We start from the raw sequence: 19,586 nt of genomic DNA on the forward strand, positions 1-19,586 counted from the left end.
ATGAGTCATCAGATATTTGTACACTGGCCACCTCTGGCAAGGAGGGAGGGTGATCAGAAAGGAGAATACTACAAAGGCGGTTTTATGAGTGTTGGCAATGTGTGTGGCTTTTATGTTGTCTAATAAATTTAAACATTATTATTATGCATCACAGCTTACATATGTATAAAGAGATGTCTGGACCAATTAAATATACTGTTCTTATGTAACAGAATCCTCTAAAAAATAAACTAGTAATTAGAATTAAGGTTCACAATGAAACTATGATATCTCACCTTTTAGGAACATATTACATGGACACAGTATCCAAGGTAAAGAAAGCATACTGAAGAAAATAAAGTATGAAACATAAACAAGTAATGGAAAAAAATAAAATGAGCAGAGCCCATTTCAACTCACCACCAGGGCTTTGGATCTGTTGCTGAGAAGTTTCTCAATATCCCTGGCTGCAATTTCCACCAGCTGCCGTGCATTATTTGGTTCCACAGTATACAAATCTTGATACTTCTCATAAATCTGCCGGAAGGGAAAAGATAATTAATAACTGCATATGTGGTTCTTAAGTTCACAGAATGTATTGTAAACCATAAACAACCGATTAGAAAGACCCACTCTTTCTTCATTTTGATCTTTTTGGAGTTTGGATGTGTCAAAAGTATCTATGTAAATAAAAATCTGCTGCTAGACCACGTGTTTGCCAAAACAGCAGGTCATGTTAACAGCTGGTAGGAGATCTTGTACCCCAATGATCCGTGTATGAAATTTTGTGACTTGAAATTGTACCTCCCCTAATTCAAAACCTGGTATTAACTGCCAACAGGATGACGATGATGATCATCATCATCATTATTTTAAATCTTGCTGCAAAACACTGGAAGGGAAGCCCAGGAGGTCAAACTTGGAGGATGTGTACCGTGCGCAAAGGTAAGAGGAAGGGGAAAGAAAGAAGTTTTCGAAGGAGACTTCCCACCGTTACCGCTGCTCAACGGCTACAACCGTTGAGGTCAAATTGTATGCTGCTGAAGCTCATGCAAAGAGAGAGAGTCAGAGAGGGAGAGGGAGGAAGAGGAAGACTGAGAGACAGAGCATGAAGCTCAAGCTAAGGCTCATCCAGGTAACACACACAGCGTTATTACACAGAAGAGTTGAAGATCACTGAGGCCTACGTTAAAGTTTGGTTAGAACTGTACTAGTGCAAATAATTTTTATTAGCAAACTCAATCCCTGCAGTTTTGTTTAGATCACTGAACCAAGCTATGCTAAAAGTAAGCTTAGGCAGGAGCAGCAGACTATAATTTTGCCTCCCATCAGTGTCTGTGCAAGGATTTCCCTAGAGTGGCATAAGAAGCACCTGGTTTGCAGAGCCTGTGCACTCCTGGCAGGAAAGAAAGAATTCGAGAAAGGTGGGGGAAGGGAGAAACAGCGGCCATGCTTGAGGCTGCTGGGCTTAGCCGAGGAGGAAATCCCTTATGTGCCCAACAGATGGGCTGCACATGCATGACTAAACCATCTTTGAAAGCCAGGGCCTGGCAGGTTTTTACGGTCTTATGAGACGTGAAACCAGGCACATGCAGGAACCAGTTCAACCCTGCTTTTGCTGGCAGAACTCCAGCTTTCTGCAATACTACCAACAGGTTCTATAGCCCGGTCCAAGCTGACCACGGATGTCACTGATAAATACTGGTTTCAAATATACACGGATGCATATGCTAACATTTATTACAGAACACATTAGTTTTACATGAAGCCTTTATTTTTTTAAATGATTCAAAATTAATAGTTTTAAAATATTTAAGTGAAACCTTAACTCCTGAACTTTTTTTCTTAAACTCTGAGGTTTTTCTAATACTTGAAGTTGTTTTTTTGTTTTTTTTTTTTTTAAGTTTATTTATTCTGAGAGAGAGAGAGAGGGAGAAAGACAGAATCCTAAACAGGCCTCACACTGTCAGCATGGAGCCCGATTCCACAAAACCGTGAGATCATGACCTGAGCTGAAATCAAGAGTCAGATGCTCAACAGACCAAGCCACCCAGGAACCCCTAATACTCATTTGAACTTTGACCTTGTAGGTTTTTCGTCCCAACTATTCAAGGCACAGTAGTCTACGCTTATAAATTCCCCATATTTAGTTTTGTTTGAAATTCCTGCATATTACTGGATTGCTTACACTTTCTTGCTAAGGGGCATATTATTGAGTCTTATTCTACAGACCAGGTTGTCCACAAACAACTCCATCCAACCTAAGCCTCTCTCTTTCATTTTAGCCTAAGATGACATCCAGGAACACGAACTCCTTAATAGATTAATTGATTTGGGAAACAAACAGGTAAGCCTCAACATCGCTGTAATTGATCCAGGACATTTAGTTCTTTGCGGTAAAACCAATAAAGCTAATTGGCGTGAAAGGCAGTTGTGCTTTGTACCATTAATATTGTGTTCGCTTCTGTATGAAGTCTGACCTTCTTCCTATGGTACAGGGACTGCAACAGAAGTCAGAGTTGGGAGAGATTAGTCCCAAATACACAATCTGTACTTCACAGTATGCACCACACACAATGTCACTTAAGTCACTACCTACATATGCCAGATATCTTATAGGTTCTTTAAAGGATGAATGGTTATGAATCAGAAGTAAAAATTCAATTCAAGTATACAGAAATCCTCTCAAATATATACACAATATTCTCTCAGATGGATTCTATAGTAATTTTTAAATCCTTAGGGGGAAAAAAACAGTATCCAACTTACAAATAAACTTTAATAAATGTGGTCAAAGAAGCTGAAGTCTACAGCCCCAATATAAATATCCTGTTGTACTTTTTAATGTATAAAACCACATTTGAAATGTTTTCTTGGTGATCAAAATGAATTAAGACCATATAACTGCCCCACCAAAAGAAGTAGTTATTGTTCCTGGTCTTAAAGAATGTAATATTCTTTGTTGTTTTTGTTAGAGGTACTGCGAAGGCTCTCAAAAACTCTCCTGGTATATGTCTAGCAAAAGTTTTCAGAGGAGAAGAGTTCAGTGGATTTTTAAGATTATATGATATATTGCTATAAAGTACCTACATTTATAATTCTTCCCACCACTAAATAAAACCCTATTTCTACAATATTTAGTATGTTAACAGAGTTGGGTTTTTTTTGCTTTTGTTTTCTTTTTTAAACAGAACTTTGGGGAACCTGGGTGGCTTAGTCAGTTAAGCATCCGACTTTGGCTCAGGTCATGATTTCATGGTTCAAGAGTTCAAGCCCTGTGTCAGGCTCTGTGCTGACAGCTCAGAGCCTGGAGCCTACTTCGGATTCTGTGGTTCCTTCTCTCTCTGCTCCTCTTCTGCTCACATTCTGTCTCTCAAAAATAAATAAACGTTAAAAAAAATATTAAGAAAAAAAAAACAGAACCTTAAGTATCTTTTCTTTTTCTCTTCCTGTTCTTTTTATCTTTTTTAAAAAACAATGGTCTGTTTCACCATTTTATCCAAGCTCTTTCCAGGAAATAAATATATAAATAACTAAATAAATAAAAGAGTGTAGTATAAATAATTTGGGTTTTGCCACCCAACAGAGGTCCATTAAAATCATATGTCAATTCCTCATATGCTGTATGACACTGGCTTCCATTCCTTCTACTAGAAAGAATACATCACAATAAAGAGAATCCTAGACAGGATGTTTTCCCTCCTGATACACTAATACGCTTTAATTTTTCTATAGTTCAAATTCTTTCACTTCCATCCTTGCCACAGATTTTAACAGAAAAATGTACCACCTGTACATTCTTGCTTTCTTACAATCTTAATTAACTGGGTTTAAGGAGCATTCACTATTACATTTGGAGACAACAGAGAATATGGTTTCCCTTCCTTTTTTTCACTGGAAACTTCTAAGTGTCTTTGCTCCAAATCCATAGTTCCCACATAATCTCTAGAAGGAGAGTACATTTAAAAATAACCTCTTGGCACCTGGGTGGCTCAATAGGTTAAGCACTTGATTTCGGCTCAGGTCATGATCTCACAGTTCGTGGGTTCAAGTCCACTTTTGGCTCCCAGGGTTGGAGCCTGCTTGGGATTCTCTCTCTCCCTGTCTCTCTGCCCTTGCCCTGCTTGTGTGCGCTCTCTCAAAAATGAACAAGAAAATAATAATAAAAATAAAAATAACCTCTAATATCTAAAAAGTGACACCACTCAATGATATAATTGCTCACTGAACATACAGAAATGTTTCAAAAATCATAAGACTTACTACACAGATATCCCAGAGACGCTTACTGAAAGTGAGGTAAGTTTCCATGTTTGCGATGACCTAGAATATTATATTAGCAATCATTTTTAGGCATCTACTCTATAGCACTCTGAGGTGTTTCACATACATTATCATTTACTAACTTTAAGAAACTTAAAAAGTACATTGAATTAACTACCGTGTTAGAATACTGAAATTCAGGCTTTGGAGTTATCAGAGTGGAGACAGCTTGGGTCCCCAATTTCACATCGTGAAGGAGCAAACCACTGCCCAGAGTAGTAGAAAGGAAAATGGTAACGTGGAAGATTTAGGCAAAGTGAGTCTGCAGTGCCACTCTACACCGGAGATGTCCCTTGGTTTCAGCAGGATGTGGAGAAATAGGGAAGATTGTTGGAATGAATAAGAAAGGGAGCTAAGAATTAATCCCTCTGCTAGAAGATGGCCTCAGGGCAGGATCAAGGGAGCCCCAATGCAGAAATTGAGGGATAGACAGTGGGAAGCAGAATCCCAGCCGAAGAATGACGGTGCGACGCACCCAGACTCGAGGGCCCTATGCAGGCTAAGGAGCCTGGCCAAGTTCTTAGTAGCACCCATATTCAGTATTTATAACAAGAGAACAGAAAACAGCACATCCACTGCACATCTTGTCACAGGTTTCCCCTTGTGCCCAGATGCCAAGGAGTAAAGTTAAGAACATTAGAGATCATGGGAAGGCAGTTTAAACAAAAGCTTCAAAATGGCAGGACTAAATCTTTTTCCTTTGGGAGAGAGAATGGCACCTCTAAAAGAACTTAAAAATTTCTCTAAAAGGAAACAGAAATTCTTGCGTATTAAATCTTAAGTATGTATAATTTTGACCACCCCTTCCCTCAGTACTTGTACATTAACTTTCCTCCCATGGAACTTGTCCGGAATAAGCAACCCAGATTTCTGCCATGCCCATAGCCATCCTTCTGAGAAAAGCTTTCCTTGTGACAGTCCCTAATGAAAGAAGAGTCGTAGGTATTTCCTGACAAATGGGTAACAATATTCTAATGTATGACCTTGCCTTTGGCCCCTGGCCAATCGCATCAGAACATATCAGATCTAGAAGCTGCTAACTTCTGACTCAATAGCCTGCGAGGAAACAGGTACAAAAGATTTGTACAAGCAGTGACAACATACTGAACCAATCAGATTCTCTCACCACAGGACAACAGGTCGATCAAAGGCACAAACAGCAGAAATGAAAAGACTAGTGGAAGGAAAGCAACAGGAACATACCACAGAGTGACACAAGTGATGGCTATGGTAGGTGGAACACTAGGCCCCCCCCCCCAAAGGTATCCACACATATATGTGAATATGTGCTGTTACATGGCAAAGGGGAATGATGTTTGCAGATGGTAATGGCTCAATCGGTTGAGTGTCTGACTCTTGATTTTGGCTTAAGTCACGATCCCAGGGTGGTGGGATCAAGCCCCACATCAGTCTCTACACTGAATGTAGAGCCCACTTGGGACTCTTTCGGATTCTCTCTCTTCTCTCTCCTTCTGCCCCTCTCCCCCATTCACACTCTCTCTAAAATAAAAGATAAACATTAGAAAATAAATTAATGCATTAAATTAAATGGAAAAGAAAGAGGTTATCCTGGTTTGTTCTGGAGGGTCCAATATAATCACAAGGGTCCTTGAAAACGGAAGAGAAAGATGGGACTGTACACAGGAAACCAGAGAGATCGCAGCATGAGAAGAAATCATTCCAATGTCGCCAGATTTGAAGACGTTGGAAAGGGGCCATGAGCCAAGGGAAGGACTTCTGACCCACAAGTTGTAAAATAATAAATTTGTGCTTTAAGTCAATAAGTTTGGGGGAATGTGTCACACTAATAATAGAAAACTAAAACAATGAATTAGTTGTGAAGAGCTCCAGCTGAGAGATAACAATAATAATCAGCCTCTGGATAGTGATTCTATAATAAAGTCCCAAGTGAGTCATTCTGTCAAAAAATAAAAATGCTAAGAAAGACCCCATGCTTTGAAGGTTGTGATTAACATTATTAATTACTACTTTGCACCTTCATTTCATTACTCATTAGATTCATGTCATTCATTTCAATCATTCTGTTGAGAAATGGGTAATTTCTGTTCAACTTTACAAAATAACGAAATTATCTCAGGACTCCAACAATGACCTTCACAATAACATGGGATTCTGAGAAGAAATTCTAGAGAGAAAAGCTAAAAAATACCAAAATAGATGTGCACACATTGTCCAAAAATATATATGAATTGGATGAATAAATATGATCCTACCTCATAATAATGAGAGGGATGAAAACAAACTGTGACATGACTCCCACGAACATTCTAATTTCACTGCCTTTTCTGGCTAAGGGGAGTAAATTCAAACATCTTCAAGGCAAATGCAGGTAGGAAAAGAGATGCCTTGTCACTTCAACTGCTTTAGATACTCACAAAATCAATTTCACTTGCTTTTACTTGAATTTTGCAATGTGGGATGGTTTGGTTATATGGGTTTTTTTCTTCTTGATTAAGTGCTCTGTGGGCTTTTGAACTACTTGTTCCCTAGAAACTAAGAATGTCTTGTTTCTAAAACATGTATTAGCACAAAAAGAATGATACAATGTTCTTTCGTGGTCACTTTCAAAGATCAAAGTTCCCTTACCTTAAGAAATTTTGCAATGATTCACAAGTATAACAAAGTCTTTCTTTTTATTTATCATAAGTTACATCATCACAGAAGCGGGCCAATAGAAAGGGATGTTCAGATATGTCAAGAGTCCTTCATGTCAGGTAAAGAGTAACTAGTGACACTAGGTCTGAATTTGTCTTAGAATATATTTTACCAACAACAAAGAAAAATTTTAGAAACCCTACCTTCCTCTGTTAAAAATTAGCTGTTAAAAAAATGAATGTTGCCATAAAAAAATATGCAATATTTACTAATTAGCTCCTGATCTCTTCAAACACTCCCTACCTACTCTTTAATTAAAACAGTAAATGATGCAATCTCGTAAATAAATGTCAAGTTTTTTTTTAAATGTCTCACTCTTTAATACTCTTTAGTACACTGTCAGTTGTGTTTAACACAATTAGTAAAAATCGCTTTAAATTATAGCATTTTGTTTCCTTTCCCCTGTAACCTATCTTTCTGAGATAGGCTACCACCTTTGAACTTTTTTATGGCTGGAGATTTTTGACTACCTTTTTTTTTTTTTTTTTTTTTTTTTCCAAATTGTTATTTAAATTCTAGTCAGTTAAACTACAGTGCAATGTTGGTTTCAGGGGTACAATTCAGTGATTCATCATTTACATACAACACCCAGTGTCCGTTTTGGCTACTTTCAAGTAATTGCAAACATCATCTAACATTCATAGTTTATTAAGCATCACATTTGTTATATATTTCATATTTCCCTTAACCAGAATGTAAATTTCAAGAGGACAGAGATTTTGTTCATTGGTACACCCCAGCACATAAAACATGGTCTGCACATGGCCAGTACTCGTATCTACTGATGGCAGGCAGACAACACCTAAATGGTCATCACACCCTAAAAATAGACTAACTACACAAAAGCAAGGTAATGATCAATGTGAAGATTATTAGTGTTCCACATAAGAGGGGGAGAAAATTGTGCTGTCAGAATTCAGAGTAAAATAAAATCACATGGATTATAGTAGTCAAAAAGATGCAATGACAGCCACACTTTGAGGGAAATATATATTAATATGGGAGGAAAGAAATCAGAATCTGTGTGATACAAGGAATTATTGGAAAATACAGACTGAAAGGCAAAATGAGACACACTATCAAGGAAAGCTATAAAACTCAGGGTACTGGTTTATACCATAGAATATGGTCAACTCCAAGCTCTATTGCTCAGAACTTCTAGTAAAGTTAATTAGCACACAGCAAGAATTCAAAATATAACATAGGCCTGTTTACTATGAACCTCAACACACACACACACACACATATGTGCTCATGTAATTATATACATATATACATATACGCACATATACATATATAATTGATCATGTCTGGGGGCTCCTGGGTGGCTCAGTTGGTTAAGCATCTTGACTTCAGCTCAGGTCATGATCTCTCCATTCATGAGTTCAAGCCCCGCATCAGGCCCTGCGTTTGACAGCTCTGACAGAGCCTGGAGCCTGCTTCGGATTCTGTGTCTCCCTCTCTCTCTTCCCCTCCACCACGCTCACTCTCTCTCTCTCAAAAATGAATAAACGTTAAAAAAATAAAACAATTGATCATGTTCTTGAATTTATGGTGCATATTTTTCTAATGATAATTATACCAAACCAGCATTCAAATAACAAACACAAGAGTTCAAAATACTTTCCCTACTCCTTCCCTATGATAAACTTTTCAGCTGGGACACTATCACATTTAAGATGAGACATTACCTTTAAGAAGAATATTTAGGAAGAATGAAATCAGAATTGGAGAATGTTCCACAGTATATCTTTCTACTTGCCCTAGTTCCTATTAATGAGAATTTAATGGTGACACTTTCCAGTTTGCATTAGATGGCAGAAGGACCAGAACAAGTAACAAGCACAAATATGCCTGGGCTTTCTCCAAACTACACATCAGAACAGGCGATAATATTTAACTAGAAGGTTAAATACAAGGGCTCATTCCTGGAACACAGAAACTAACCTATAACAAAGACTAAATTGAGTGAAAGAAAGAGAAAGAGAGAAAGAGAAAAAGAGAGAAAGAAAGAGAAAGAGAGGAAGGAAGGAAGGAAGGAAGGGAGGAAGGAAGGAAAAGAAAGAAAGAAAGAGAAAAGAAAAGAAAAGAAAAGAAAAGAAAAGAAAAGAAAAGAAAAGAAAGAAAAAGAAAACAAGAATTCTTCAGATTTTAGGTTGGAGACATTTCATACATAAGGTAAAGAGTAAGTTTATCTTTAAGAAGGCTCAGAATTAGAGGTGCCTAGGTGGCTCAGTCAGTTACGCATCTGACTCCTGATTTTGGCTCAGGTCATGATCTCACCATTCATGAGATTGAACCCTGCATCAGACTATGTGCTGACAGCTCAGTACCTGCTTGGGATTTCTCCGTGCGGCTCTCTGCCCCTCCCCCACTTGTGCGTGCATGCACGCTATCGCTCGGGCTCTCTCTCTGTCTCTCTCAAAAAGAAATAAACATTAAAAAAAAAGAATATTCAGAATTTTTTTAAAAAAAGAGTATTCAGAATTAAAACAAGAAAAGCGTTAAGATACATATAATAAGAAGCCACCTACTTGGGTTTTTTGTTTGCTAATTCCAGAGATAACATTAACCTAGCCTCTTTCACTTTGCATATCTGGAGCCACATATGAACTGTGTGTGTGTTTTGAGTAACAAATTCATAAGCAATTAAAAGTACAAGAGATCATACTAGATTCTATTAAAACTAAATTAAAAAATAATTAACCATAGGCTGAGTGAGCTGCTTGCTTAATGTCCCTAACCCCAAATGACCCAAATTCGTCTTACTGCCAACAAAATAATTTTTAAAAGCAGCACAGTTTAATTTGCTCTTAACCATTTTACTTAACAAATGGCTTTTCTAAAGCAAAACTGCTACCTATCAATGCTGATAGACAACTTCACAAATTTATATTAACACAAAGAATTCCATACGTTGATTCTTGCCTCAAATTTTTCAGTCCTCCTAGAGCCGTTTTCCACCCCGAGAGCTCCTGACAATTTTACCAGATGACTCTTTGTTGTGAGATGGTGTCCTGTGCATTGTGGGATGTATAGCAGCATCCTTGGCCTCTTGACTCTAGATGCCAGGAGCAACCCCCTCCTCCGGTTGTGACCATCACAAATGTTTCCAACCACTGACAAATGTCTCCTGCTCCTGGCTGAGAACCGCGGCTCTAGACATAACGGCATGAAATGTCTTCAGGAAAAGTAAATAATGAGGAGCTGTATGCTGTACCCTGAGAGTGTGCAGTAGCAGATGACGGTCTTTTATGCCATTCATCTTCGTGCTAGAGAAGCTGCCGCGTGGCTACATCACGCAAGGGTTCTTAGCCTCCATCTTCATTGTGCTGCTCACGGACAAGAAGAGAGCACAGGCGGCATTCTATCATTCCCTCTGTAATCAGTATTACCCAACCATTAGGTTGCTCTTTGGAAAAACAACGAATAATCATTTATCCCTTAAGTACTAGTACAATGTAAGCAGGTGTTAAGTACTAATTGATAATGGAACAGATTAGTAGAAGAAAAAAAAAAAAAAAAACACCCTTTTATGAGCCTTTTACTATTCATGTTTGTGAACCCATAGTACTTCATTTAAAAACCAGTTAATAAAATACTGAAAGTCACCATCACATTAGAAATGCCCTGGAGTTTATTCCATACCTTTAAAAACGAATGTAATAAACCACTGCTCAAAAAAATTAGCTTCTTAATTTAAAACCTCCAGTGGATGGGTGCAGGGAACCCATACTCTCCACTGATAGTACTCTCTGCAGTCAAAATAGACTTCTGGCTACTTAGAGAGAGAGAAAAAAAAAAGTGGGTTTTTCCCCTAAAATAACTGCAATCTCAAGTTGCCTACGTAATTATGGTAATTGATTTAGTTACAACATTTCCTCATTGAGAGAATAAGGCAATGCTAAATAAAACCAGTAATTCTGGGTTTGCTTCTTTGTTTTTTATCTCTTTCAAAATATAGTCTTCACAACTGCTTCTTAATATCAATATCCAATAAGGTTATATTTGAAAATTAATTGTATTACTCTTATAAAATAGTAATTATGCTACATTTGTAAAGTAATATGAAGATAAAGCAACATTTTAAAACATAAAGCTACATTTTAACATGACATAAGCATTTAACGTTTTCGTAGCATCTGTGATGACTTCCCCGTTTCATTTCCTATTTCCTTTTTCCCCTATAACATTTCTGCAAGGAAGAGAGAGTGTTAAGATCTATCTCGCTTGACGAGCAGGTAACAGGAAATCTAATACCACCCAGCTACTTAGCAGCTCTCCCCAGAGTAGAAAAGAAAACCCCAGCCCTTGCTGTTGCCTCAGCATCTTGCTGATTCCTCGTCAGAATCACCCATGATTAATTATGTTCTTCTCTAGAGTATCTTCTTTTGTAAATAAATTAATATATTAAGCTCTCCACCACCTAGAAAATGAATATTCTATTTACATAAGTGACGTGACCACAATGTCAAAGTAAAAGCATCAGTCTATTAATACCATGAGTTACTAATGAAATTATTCACTTAAAACATTTATGTAAATACTAACTTAATTAAGAGTACTGAATACTCAATATTTAGACACATTTCATAGTCACATCTTTGAAAGCATATTGAAATATGTACGCATTGATTTTAATATAATCTTAACTTATGAAATCACAATAGTGAATCAAAAGCCAGAAAATTCTATGATGATACCAATGCAGAATGATTTTACCTCCAAAAGTACAATTCCGGGGGGGGGGGGGGGGGAATTCACCAATTTTCTTAAAAACATTTGCATATTCTAACCTAACATGTTAGAAATGCAGACAGAATCTGCATGTAAGAAGAAAGCCTTAAAACAAGGTGACACACATTGTGTCAACCCTCTTACAAAGCTAAAGGGATAGAATAATGTCTGTTAACAAAAAGACTGGATTCCCAGAGCATCCTGCATTGTCAGAAAATACAACACAACATTAGAACTGAAACAGAAGGTAAGTGTCAGATATTGTGGGTGAAGATTTCAAAATGCGTACGTTGTTAACGCTGTAGGAATCACCCCTGCACCTGAGATAAATACAAGAGGAGTCTGGGAAGCTTACAAATCATCCAAAAAGGCCATAAGAAAGGCCTCATATTATATGTAGGATGGCAAAGGAACAGAAAAGGAAATGTAGCAGAGGCCTCTTGCGATGTCCAGAAAGCTACAAATGTCTCTGCCTCTGGCCACGGGGATACAGAGGGAGTTAGGCCTTTACTGTCCCTGGGCGCCAGGGTTGAGGCACTTAAGTCCCCTGAGGCACAAAATTCCAGGAGCTACTCACTCACTCTGCGGATGGTGCAAGTTTCCAACTCTCCAGAGTGCCTCCTTCAATTCTGCACCCCCTGAAGATCACACGCCTCGCCTCAGTCTAAGTTCCGCTGGTGCCCCGGCCCCACCAGACCCTCACCAGGAAAAGAGACCTATTTGGAATGACCTATTTGAAAAAACTCCACCTCTCTCAAAACATCGTCTTCACACCAGCTTCCTAATATCAAATATGTTCTGCTTAGAGGCGAAGGAGTTACTACAGACTTAAACAAACGTAAATGAGAACCATCAGTCCAATTTTTTTAATGAACAGGAGGCCCCAAGGAAGTCTTGGATTCCTAAAGGAAAAGGGGGAGGTGGAAAAAAAAAAATAGTCCAAAAGGACAACAAAACTCGCAGATGGTTGTGATTTGCTTACATTATTGTGATTTGCTTTCCACACAGCAGGGTCGGTTAGGGGACCAACTGAGGATCTCAGACCTATTTGCAGAGTTCTGTTTTCTTTTTTTCTTTTTTTCACTTTTTTAAAGAGCTGGGGAGGGGCAGAGAGAGGGAGCGAGAGAGAAAATCCCACAAAAGCTCCACACTGCCAGTGCAGAGCCCAATGCGGGACTCAAACCCACGAACCACAAGATCATGACCTGAGCTGAAATCCTGAGTCAGACACGTAACCAACTGTGTTCTTTTAAAACAACTTTTTGCAGACTTAAAAGTGTCTTTCATTGAAAAACAAACAGTAGTTTGTTTTTATCGATTCATCTTTAAAAAACTTCCTCACAAAGCAAATTATCATTCTTACAGAACCCATTAATTCAGAATATCTGATAATTTAGATACTGGTTGAAATTTAAGTATATTTGTACATGAAATATTTTATCAACATATTAAGTGAGAAAAAAGTTGCTCAAGAATGTTTTACAAACTTAAAAACTTTGTTTCCAAGAATACTAAGACCACCTTATTTTTTTTAATGTTATCTATTAGTTAATATATGATCATCAGTGTCTCTCTACTTGTCAGCTACACGAATTCACAGGTCTATGTGTGTGTGTTTTTAAAAGTCCTAAAATGGGACTGCTCAAAGATTTCAAAGAAGACACAAACAAATAAAAAAAAACAAAACATCCTTTGTTCATGGATCGGAAGAATTAATATACTTAAAACGGCTATACTACCCAAAGTCATAATCCCCATCAAAATACAAAAGGCATTTTTCAAAACATAGAAGAAGAAATCCTAAAATCTGCATATGGCTTGTTAAAAACAGAAGATAATACTGTATTATAGGTGTATGTAAGGTGATAAATAACATTACAATCGTACTGCAATATATAAATGTATCAAAGTAACACAATGTACATCTTCCATTAACACAATGTATTAATCATTATCAATCTTCCTGGGCTAGTATTTAATGATGCCATAAAGCAATTTATATAAAATTAGAAAGATGCCTTCTTTTAGCTATGTTGCCTCATCGTAGCTGCTTCTGAACCTTCAGGTAACAAGCTAGTTGTGTCCTGTGATGCCAGGAAAAACAGATCCATTAAATAATTAGGGAAGAATCACCATTTCCACAATATTAAATATCAACCTAGGAACCTGTTAAATTCCTCTATTCAACTTTTGATCCTCACCGTGCATCCAATATCCCCAAACTCAGCATAAAGTTCACTCTCGGGGCACCTGGGTGGCTCAGCAGGTTAAGCATCTGACTTTGGCACAGGTCATGATCTCGCGGTATGTGACTTTGAGCCCCGAGCTGGGCTCTGTGCTGGCAGCTCAGAGCCTGGAGCCTGCTTTGGAATCTGTATTTCCCTCTCGCTCTCTGCCCCTCCCCCGACTCACGCTTGCTCTCTCGTATGCACACTCTCTCACTCTCAAAAATAAATATACGTTGAAAAAATAATAATAAAGTTCACTCTCAAGTCTGGTGTCCTTCAACTCCTCTGAGCTTTAAGTTCCCATGGCCTAAAAGAAATGCAACCCTTTAGCCCCCATCAAGTACCTTTTCTTTCTAGGCAAAAGGATAGGGGCATATGGAATCATTTATCTATGCAAAATAACACTCTTTATGAGCCCCAATACTTTTTTTTTTTCCAATAATAGATTCTGCATTCTTTCTCTCTCCCATCCCTTGTTGTAATACATAATTATTTTACTTGTATTTTTTTTTCTGTCACATAGTTAGGTATATGTCTCATAAGCAAAACACCTTAATGGGGATTTTCTTTCCTCCTGTCCGCTCTATTTTTTTATCCAAATTCAGACTAGGCCATTTATTCATTCATCAATATTTGCAGTATTCTTAGTAACCTGTGCTTGATAAAGCATAATGGAAATCAGGTAAGTTGTTTTTGGTTTTTGTTTGTTTTTTTTAATGATTCACTGCAAAAGGCAGATTTGGCAAAAGGGTTTACATCTCAACACCAAAAGTAAAAGTGAGGTCAGCCAAGAAAGTGGTTTCTGAGGCTAGAGAAACCCTGCAGTGAAGGACAGCTCCTGAGAGCAGTTTATTCTTAATCTCAAACTGCCAATAAAGAGAGTCATAGAACTTCTAACCAGAATCTGTCAAGTCTCATTTCTTTTTTCTCATTCCACAAACTGTCACTTTCATAGAGGCTCGCCTTATTATCCGACACAATTTCATTTTTTTAACACATCATCCAATAAGGAATCATTGCAGACCCCAAGCATCACCTTCCAGTAAGTAGCTTTCCGGAACCTTTGTGCCCACAAAATGGAAATTTCTGAGTAGTACAGTGCCAGTCCTCTGAAGAGACGAACTGCATTTCTGTCGATCGTTGGCACCTGAATGGTGCCTGGGACATACTATGTGCTTAACAAGTGTTGATGAGAATTAAATTTAATCATTGTTATTCACAAGGAAACACTTTTCATTTCCAAATGTATTCCCTATCTCCTCTCACAGATATTTGTTTCTTAAGATACTTTTGCATGTTGAAACTTCCAATTGGTTTATAAAGAGATTCTAGAATAACTTTTTAAAGTATTTGTTAGTAGGTTTCTTTATGAAATTCAAACAATATATAAGGTAACCATATATTCTAGTTTCTGCCTGGGAGGAATATTCACATATAAATATTCTTATCACAAATATTCATATATCATACATATATTTGCTTTTATATTATATCTCACCCCACCAACTCCTCACATTTTTGGAAAACAAAAGGTCTCACTGTAACACTAAGAACACAAGATAAAAGTACTTTCAAATTATTACATTACTTACACTAGTATCGAAGTAGTGAGACTGTAAAGAAATGACATTTAATTTTTTTTTTAAATCTCATGGGAATTGCATGTAAATGCTCTTATCCAAGGAAAACAATCTATATAAGATGCTATACAAATATTTATACGTTGCTATCATTTCCAAGAATCATTTTAGAGTGACTTTCATAGGCATTTCATAAATCAGAAGAAGAAAACATATTTTATAGTGTCTCCTTCTCTTACACAAAAATCTTTATTACCCATCTCAATGACTCACTCTAGTCTCCAGACATGGCTATAAACACTTTCCAGCCATTTTTAAAAATAATATCTACCCTCAAAAAAAGAACATGTGTTCCCACTGAGGATATTCAAAAGAATCCATCAAGGACTTAAAGTCACCACGGTGTGAGAGATTCTAAAATATACCCTGAAGAACAGGCACATGAAACCCCACTATGAGTTTTAGGGGAGTCTGCACATCACATGAACTCATCTAAGGTAAGGCTGTGTGTAAAGTGTAAAGCATGGTGAGAACACGACATTAATTGCCGGGAATGACATTCTTTGCTCACAATAACTAGCAGGTACCAAGGATCCTTCTCAGAATCTCACTACCCGATGCACATGAAAAATCACATCCTATTCGTAATATAGAAACGCAGTTTCCTAGAAGACAGAGCTGCATTCAAAGATTTACAAACGTCTTGCACTTGTACTCACATCAACAAGCTGATTGACTCCACTTGCTGTTTTTGCCAGTGTGACAAGGTCTTCTTGCATCTTATCCACCCATGACTTGATACTGCAGAAACCAGAAGAGAACGTTCCATCAGAACTCTGGCAAAGCCAAGCCACACACATTCGATATTCGTGCCATACATAATTCATTAAAGCACCTCGAAATCTCTCCCTCCCCCCAAGTTCCTACTATGTCCACCCTCCCAACCCATTCTCAAATTACAAAACCAATGAACCTTTAGGGTCCACTTCTGAGGAAGGTGATACCCCACAAAACATAAAAGAGCAAATGACACAGATGTCTTGTTCAACATAAGGGTATTTCCTTAATTTTTATGAAAATTATATTAATAGTTACTAAATAGATTATTCTAAACATGGAGCACCTGGGTGGCTCAGCAGGTTAAGCACCCAACTCTTGATTTTGGCTCAGGTCATGATCTCATAGTCATGAGATCAAGCCCAATGTAGCTTGGGATTTATTTACTTATTTATTTCCTTTCTTTTCTTTTCTCTTTTTTCTTTTCTTTCTTTCTGTCTTTTTCTTTCTTTCTCTCTTTCTCTCTTGGGATTTATTTTTTCTTTCTTCTTTCTTTCTTTCTTTCTTTCTTTCTTTCTTTCTTTCTCTTTCTCTCTCTCTCTTTCTCTACCTCTCTCTCTCTCCTCCACCATTCCCACTCTCCCCTTTCAATATAAATAAATGTACATTTAAAAAAAATTGACTAGGGGTGCCTCGGTGGCTCAGTCAATTAAGACTCTGACTTCGGCTCAGGTCATGATCTCACTCACGACTTGTGAGTTCGAGCCCCACGTCACGTTCTGTGTTAACAGCTCAGAGCTTGGAGCCTGCTTCAGATTCTGAGTCTCCCTCTCTCTGCTCCTCCCCTGTTCGTGCTCTCTTGCCCCTTCAAAAATAAATAAACATTAAAAAATATTTCTTTTTACTTTAACTAAACTTCATCCTTTAGCTTGTAAGTCTTCTTAATATAATACTAAGGAGGTGTTACAGGTAGAATATTTGAAAAAAAAGTACGAAAATATAAATTCTTTTAAATTTTTCATAATTCTATTAGACAGTGGATAACCACTGTTAATATTTTGATATACTCTCTTCTCGTCTTTTAAAATTCTTTCACATAGTTGAAAGCCTATTATGTAAAATTTGTATCTCTTGGTTTGCTTAGGTCATACGACAAATACTCCCTCATGCCATTATAAATATTTTATAAACATTGTATGTTAATGGCCACTTAATATTCCATTATCTCTACATGCCATAATATATTTGACCATCCTTTTTGGTTAAAATATAGAGTATCATCAGTTTTAACCACTGTAAATTACACAGCAGCAAATACCTTACTGAGTAAAGTTTAAAACTATTTCATTTCCTAAGCCAGACTTTTAAATTTGGAATTCCTGGATCAAGCCTTAAGTTTGAAAGAAACATGTTGAGCATTAAAATTATGACGAGAAGATTTCAGTTCAAAGCCTTTCCATGTATATACTTCAGATTAATGAAATGGAGACCTTAAAATACAAGTTATGGACATCAGGACATTTTAGAAAAGCTTAAATCAATGGTCTTATTTCTTCCTGGCATTAGAGACATTACCAAATAGCACACAATGTTCCCCCTTCAAATCAATATAATTTAATCTGTAATCCCTTCATATATTTCATTTATTCATCCTTATTTATAAAAAGACATAAAATGTGTATTCTTTTCTGCCCATGCAAATATAAGAAAACACTAGTAAGAATGATAAGAAATGATATATTTGAATTTGAACTTCTGTCTACATATATATGACATCTGTATTTATCTTTTCCTCACATATCCTACTTCTTCAAATTTGATTAGTATCAAATGTTCTTCCACCTTTAAGAGACCATATCCAAGAGTGGTTTAGAAAAGTGCTGTTTTGAAAATTAACTATGTGGGCGCCTGGGTGGCTCAGTAAGTTAAGCGTCTGACTCTTGAGTTCATTCAGCTTAAGTCAAGATCTCACAGTTTGTGAGTTCAAGCTCCATGTCAGGCTGTGCTGACAGCAGGAGCCTGCTTGGGATTCTCTCTCTCTGCTCCTCCCGGGCTCATGCTCACTCACTTTCTCTCTATCTCTCTCAAAATAAATAAAAAAGCATTAAAAAAAATTAACCGTGTATTTCATAAGTGTTCAATTATGAGATTTAACCACGTTTGTCTTTCTTTTCCTTGAATAGATAAGAATTACAATAGAACTACAATGTTACCAACTTTTTGTCAGATAAATTTAAATATAACAGAATAAAAAATTAAATGTGGGGGAAGAAAGCATAATGCAATAAAGGGATCTAAATGAGGTATAGAAGAACATTAAAAAAAAAAAAAAAAGCTGATAGGGCCGCCTTGAAGGCTCAGTTGAGCATCCAACTCTCAACTGGTCAACCTGAAAGGTCAGGTAGTGATCCCACGGTCGTGGGATCGAGCCCCGTACGGGGGCTCTGCACTGAGTGTGGAACTTGAGTTTTGCTCTCTCTCCCTCTCTCTCTCTCCCCAGCTAGAGTGGGCGCTCTTTCTCTCTCAAAAAGTACATACACACACACATACATACATACATACATACATAAGCTGATAAGCTAAAGAGTAAGAAGGAAAACAGAAAGTCGCCAAAAAAAGGATGAAATGCCTTAAAGAAAAACACAGAGAATTGACTTACATGTGAGGCAAACTAATTAATACATAAAAGCTGGGGGTACTTGCACACAAATGAAAATAAGGAAGAATATCTACTGAACCATGCTATACAAATATGATTTTCAAAGGTAAATAAATATCAAGAAACAAAAAATAAATACCTGGGAGGAGGTTATAGAAAGAAAGCTATAGAATCGCTAAAATGAAGGCTACAAACCACATTATTGTAATGCTGTGCTTTCTGCTGTTTATAAACTGGTGCATATTGTAGCGGCCAAAGGCAGGCCACCATGATGGACCCAAGATGCACCACTTTAGCATGAAAATTATTTTAAATTAAAAGCAATCAAATTCCAGTAGATTTAGGAAAAGCTCTTTAGCCCCTCAACTGTCTGCTTGTATATGGAAGACAGCTATGTATAGAGATTCTTCCTTACCTAAGAAACATATCTACATAATAGGAACCTCTGTTTTTGAATAATCTCCTTTTACCTTCTTGCTAATGGTCTTTCTCCCCTTTGTAACTTCAAACTCCATTCCTCCCCTTAGCTTCATACAAGCGTCATGTTGCTTCAATGTCTTTGAAATTTCCGTGTCTGTGTGGATTCCCCACAGGTATGCTATTAAATTGGATTTTCTTCTATTAATG

General features: G+C 37.3%; 1 protein-coding gene across 7 annotated transcripts in view; it reads right to left on the minus strand.

The window, feature by feature from the left end:
* The window catches only part of CACNA2D1 (calcium voltage-gated channel auxiliary subunit alpha2delta 1), a 498,274-nt gene that overhangs the window by 391,040 nt on the left and 87,648 nt on the right, over nt 1-19,586 (minus strand). For all 7 annotated transcript variants that reach the window (XM_053897405.1, XM_053897403.1, XM_053897402.1 and 4 more), the window contains exons 2-3: nt 16,243-16,324; nt 400-516 (exon numbers count right to left, since the gene is read on the minus strand). In XM_053897405.1, coding sequence (XP_053753380.1) covers nt 400-516; nt 16,243-16,324 — 199 coding nt within the window. The remainder of the gene's footprint in view (nt 1-399; nt 517-16,242; nt 16,325-19,586) is intronic.

The sequence above is a fragment of the Panthera pardus genome, unplaced genomic scaffold, assembly GCF_024362965.1.
Source record: "Panthera pardus isolate Hobbes unplaced genomic scaffold, ASM2436296v1 HiC_scaffold_8, whole genome shotgun sequence".
In the NCBI taxonomy this organism is placed as follows: domain Eukaryota; kingdom Metazoa; phylum Chordata; class Mammalia; order Carnivora; family Felidae; genus Panthera; species Panthera pardus.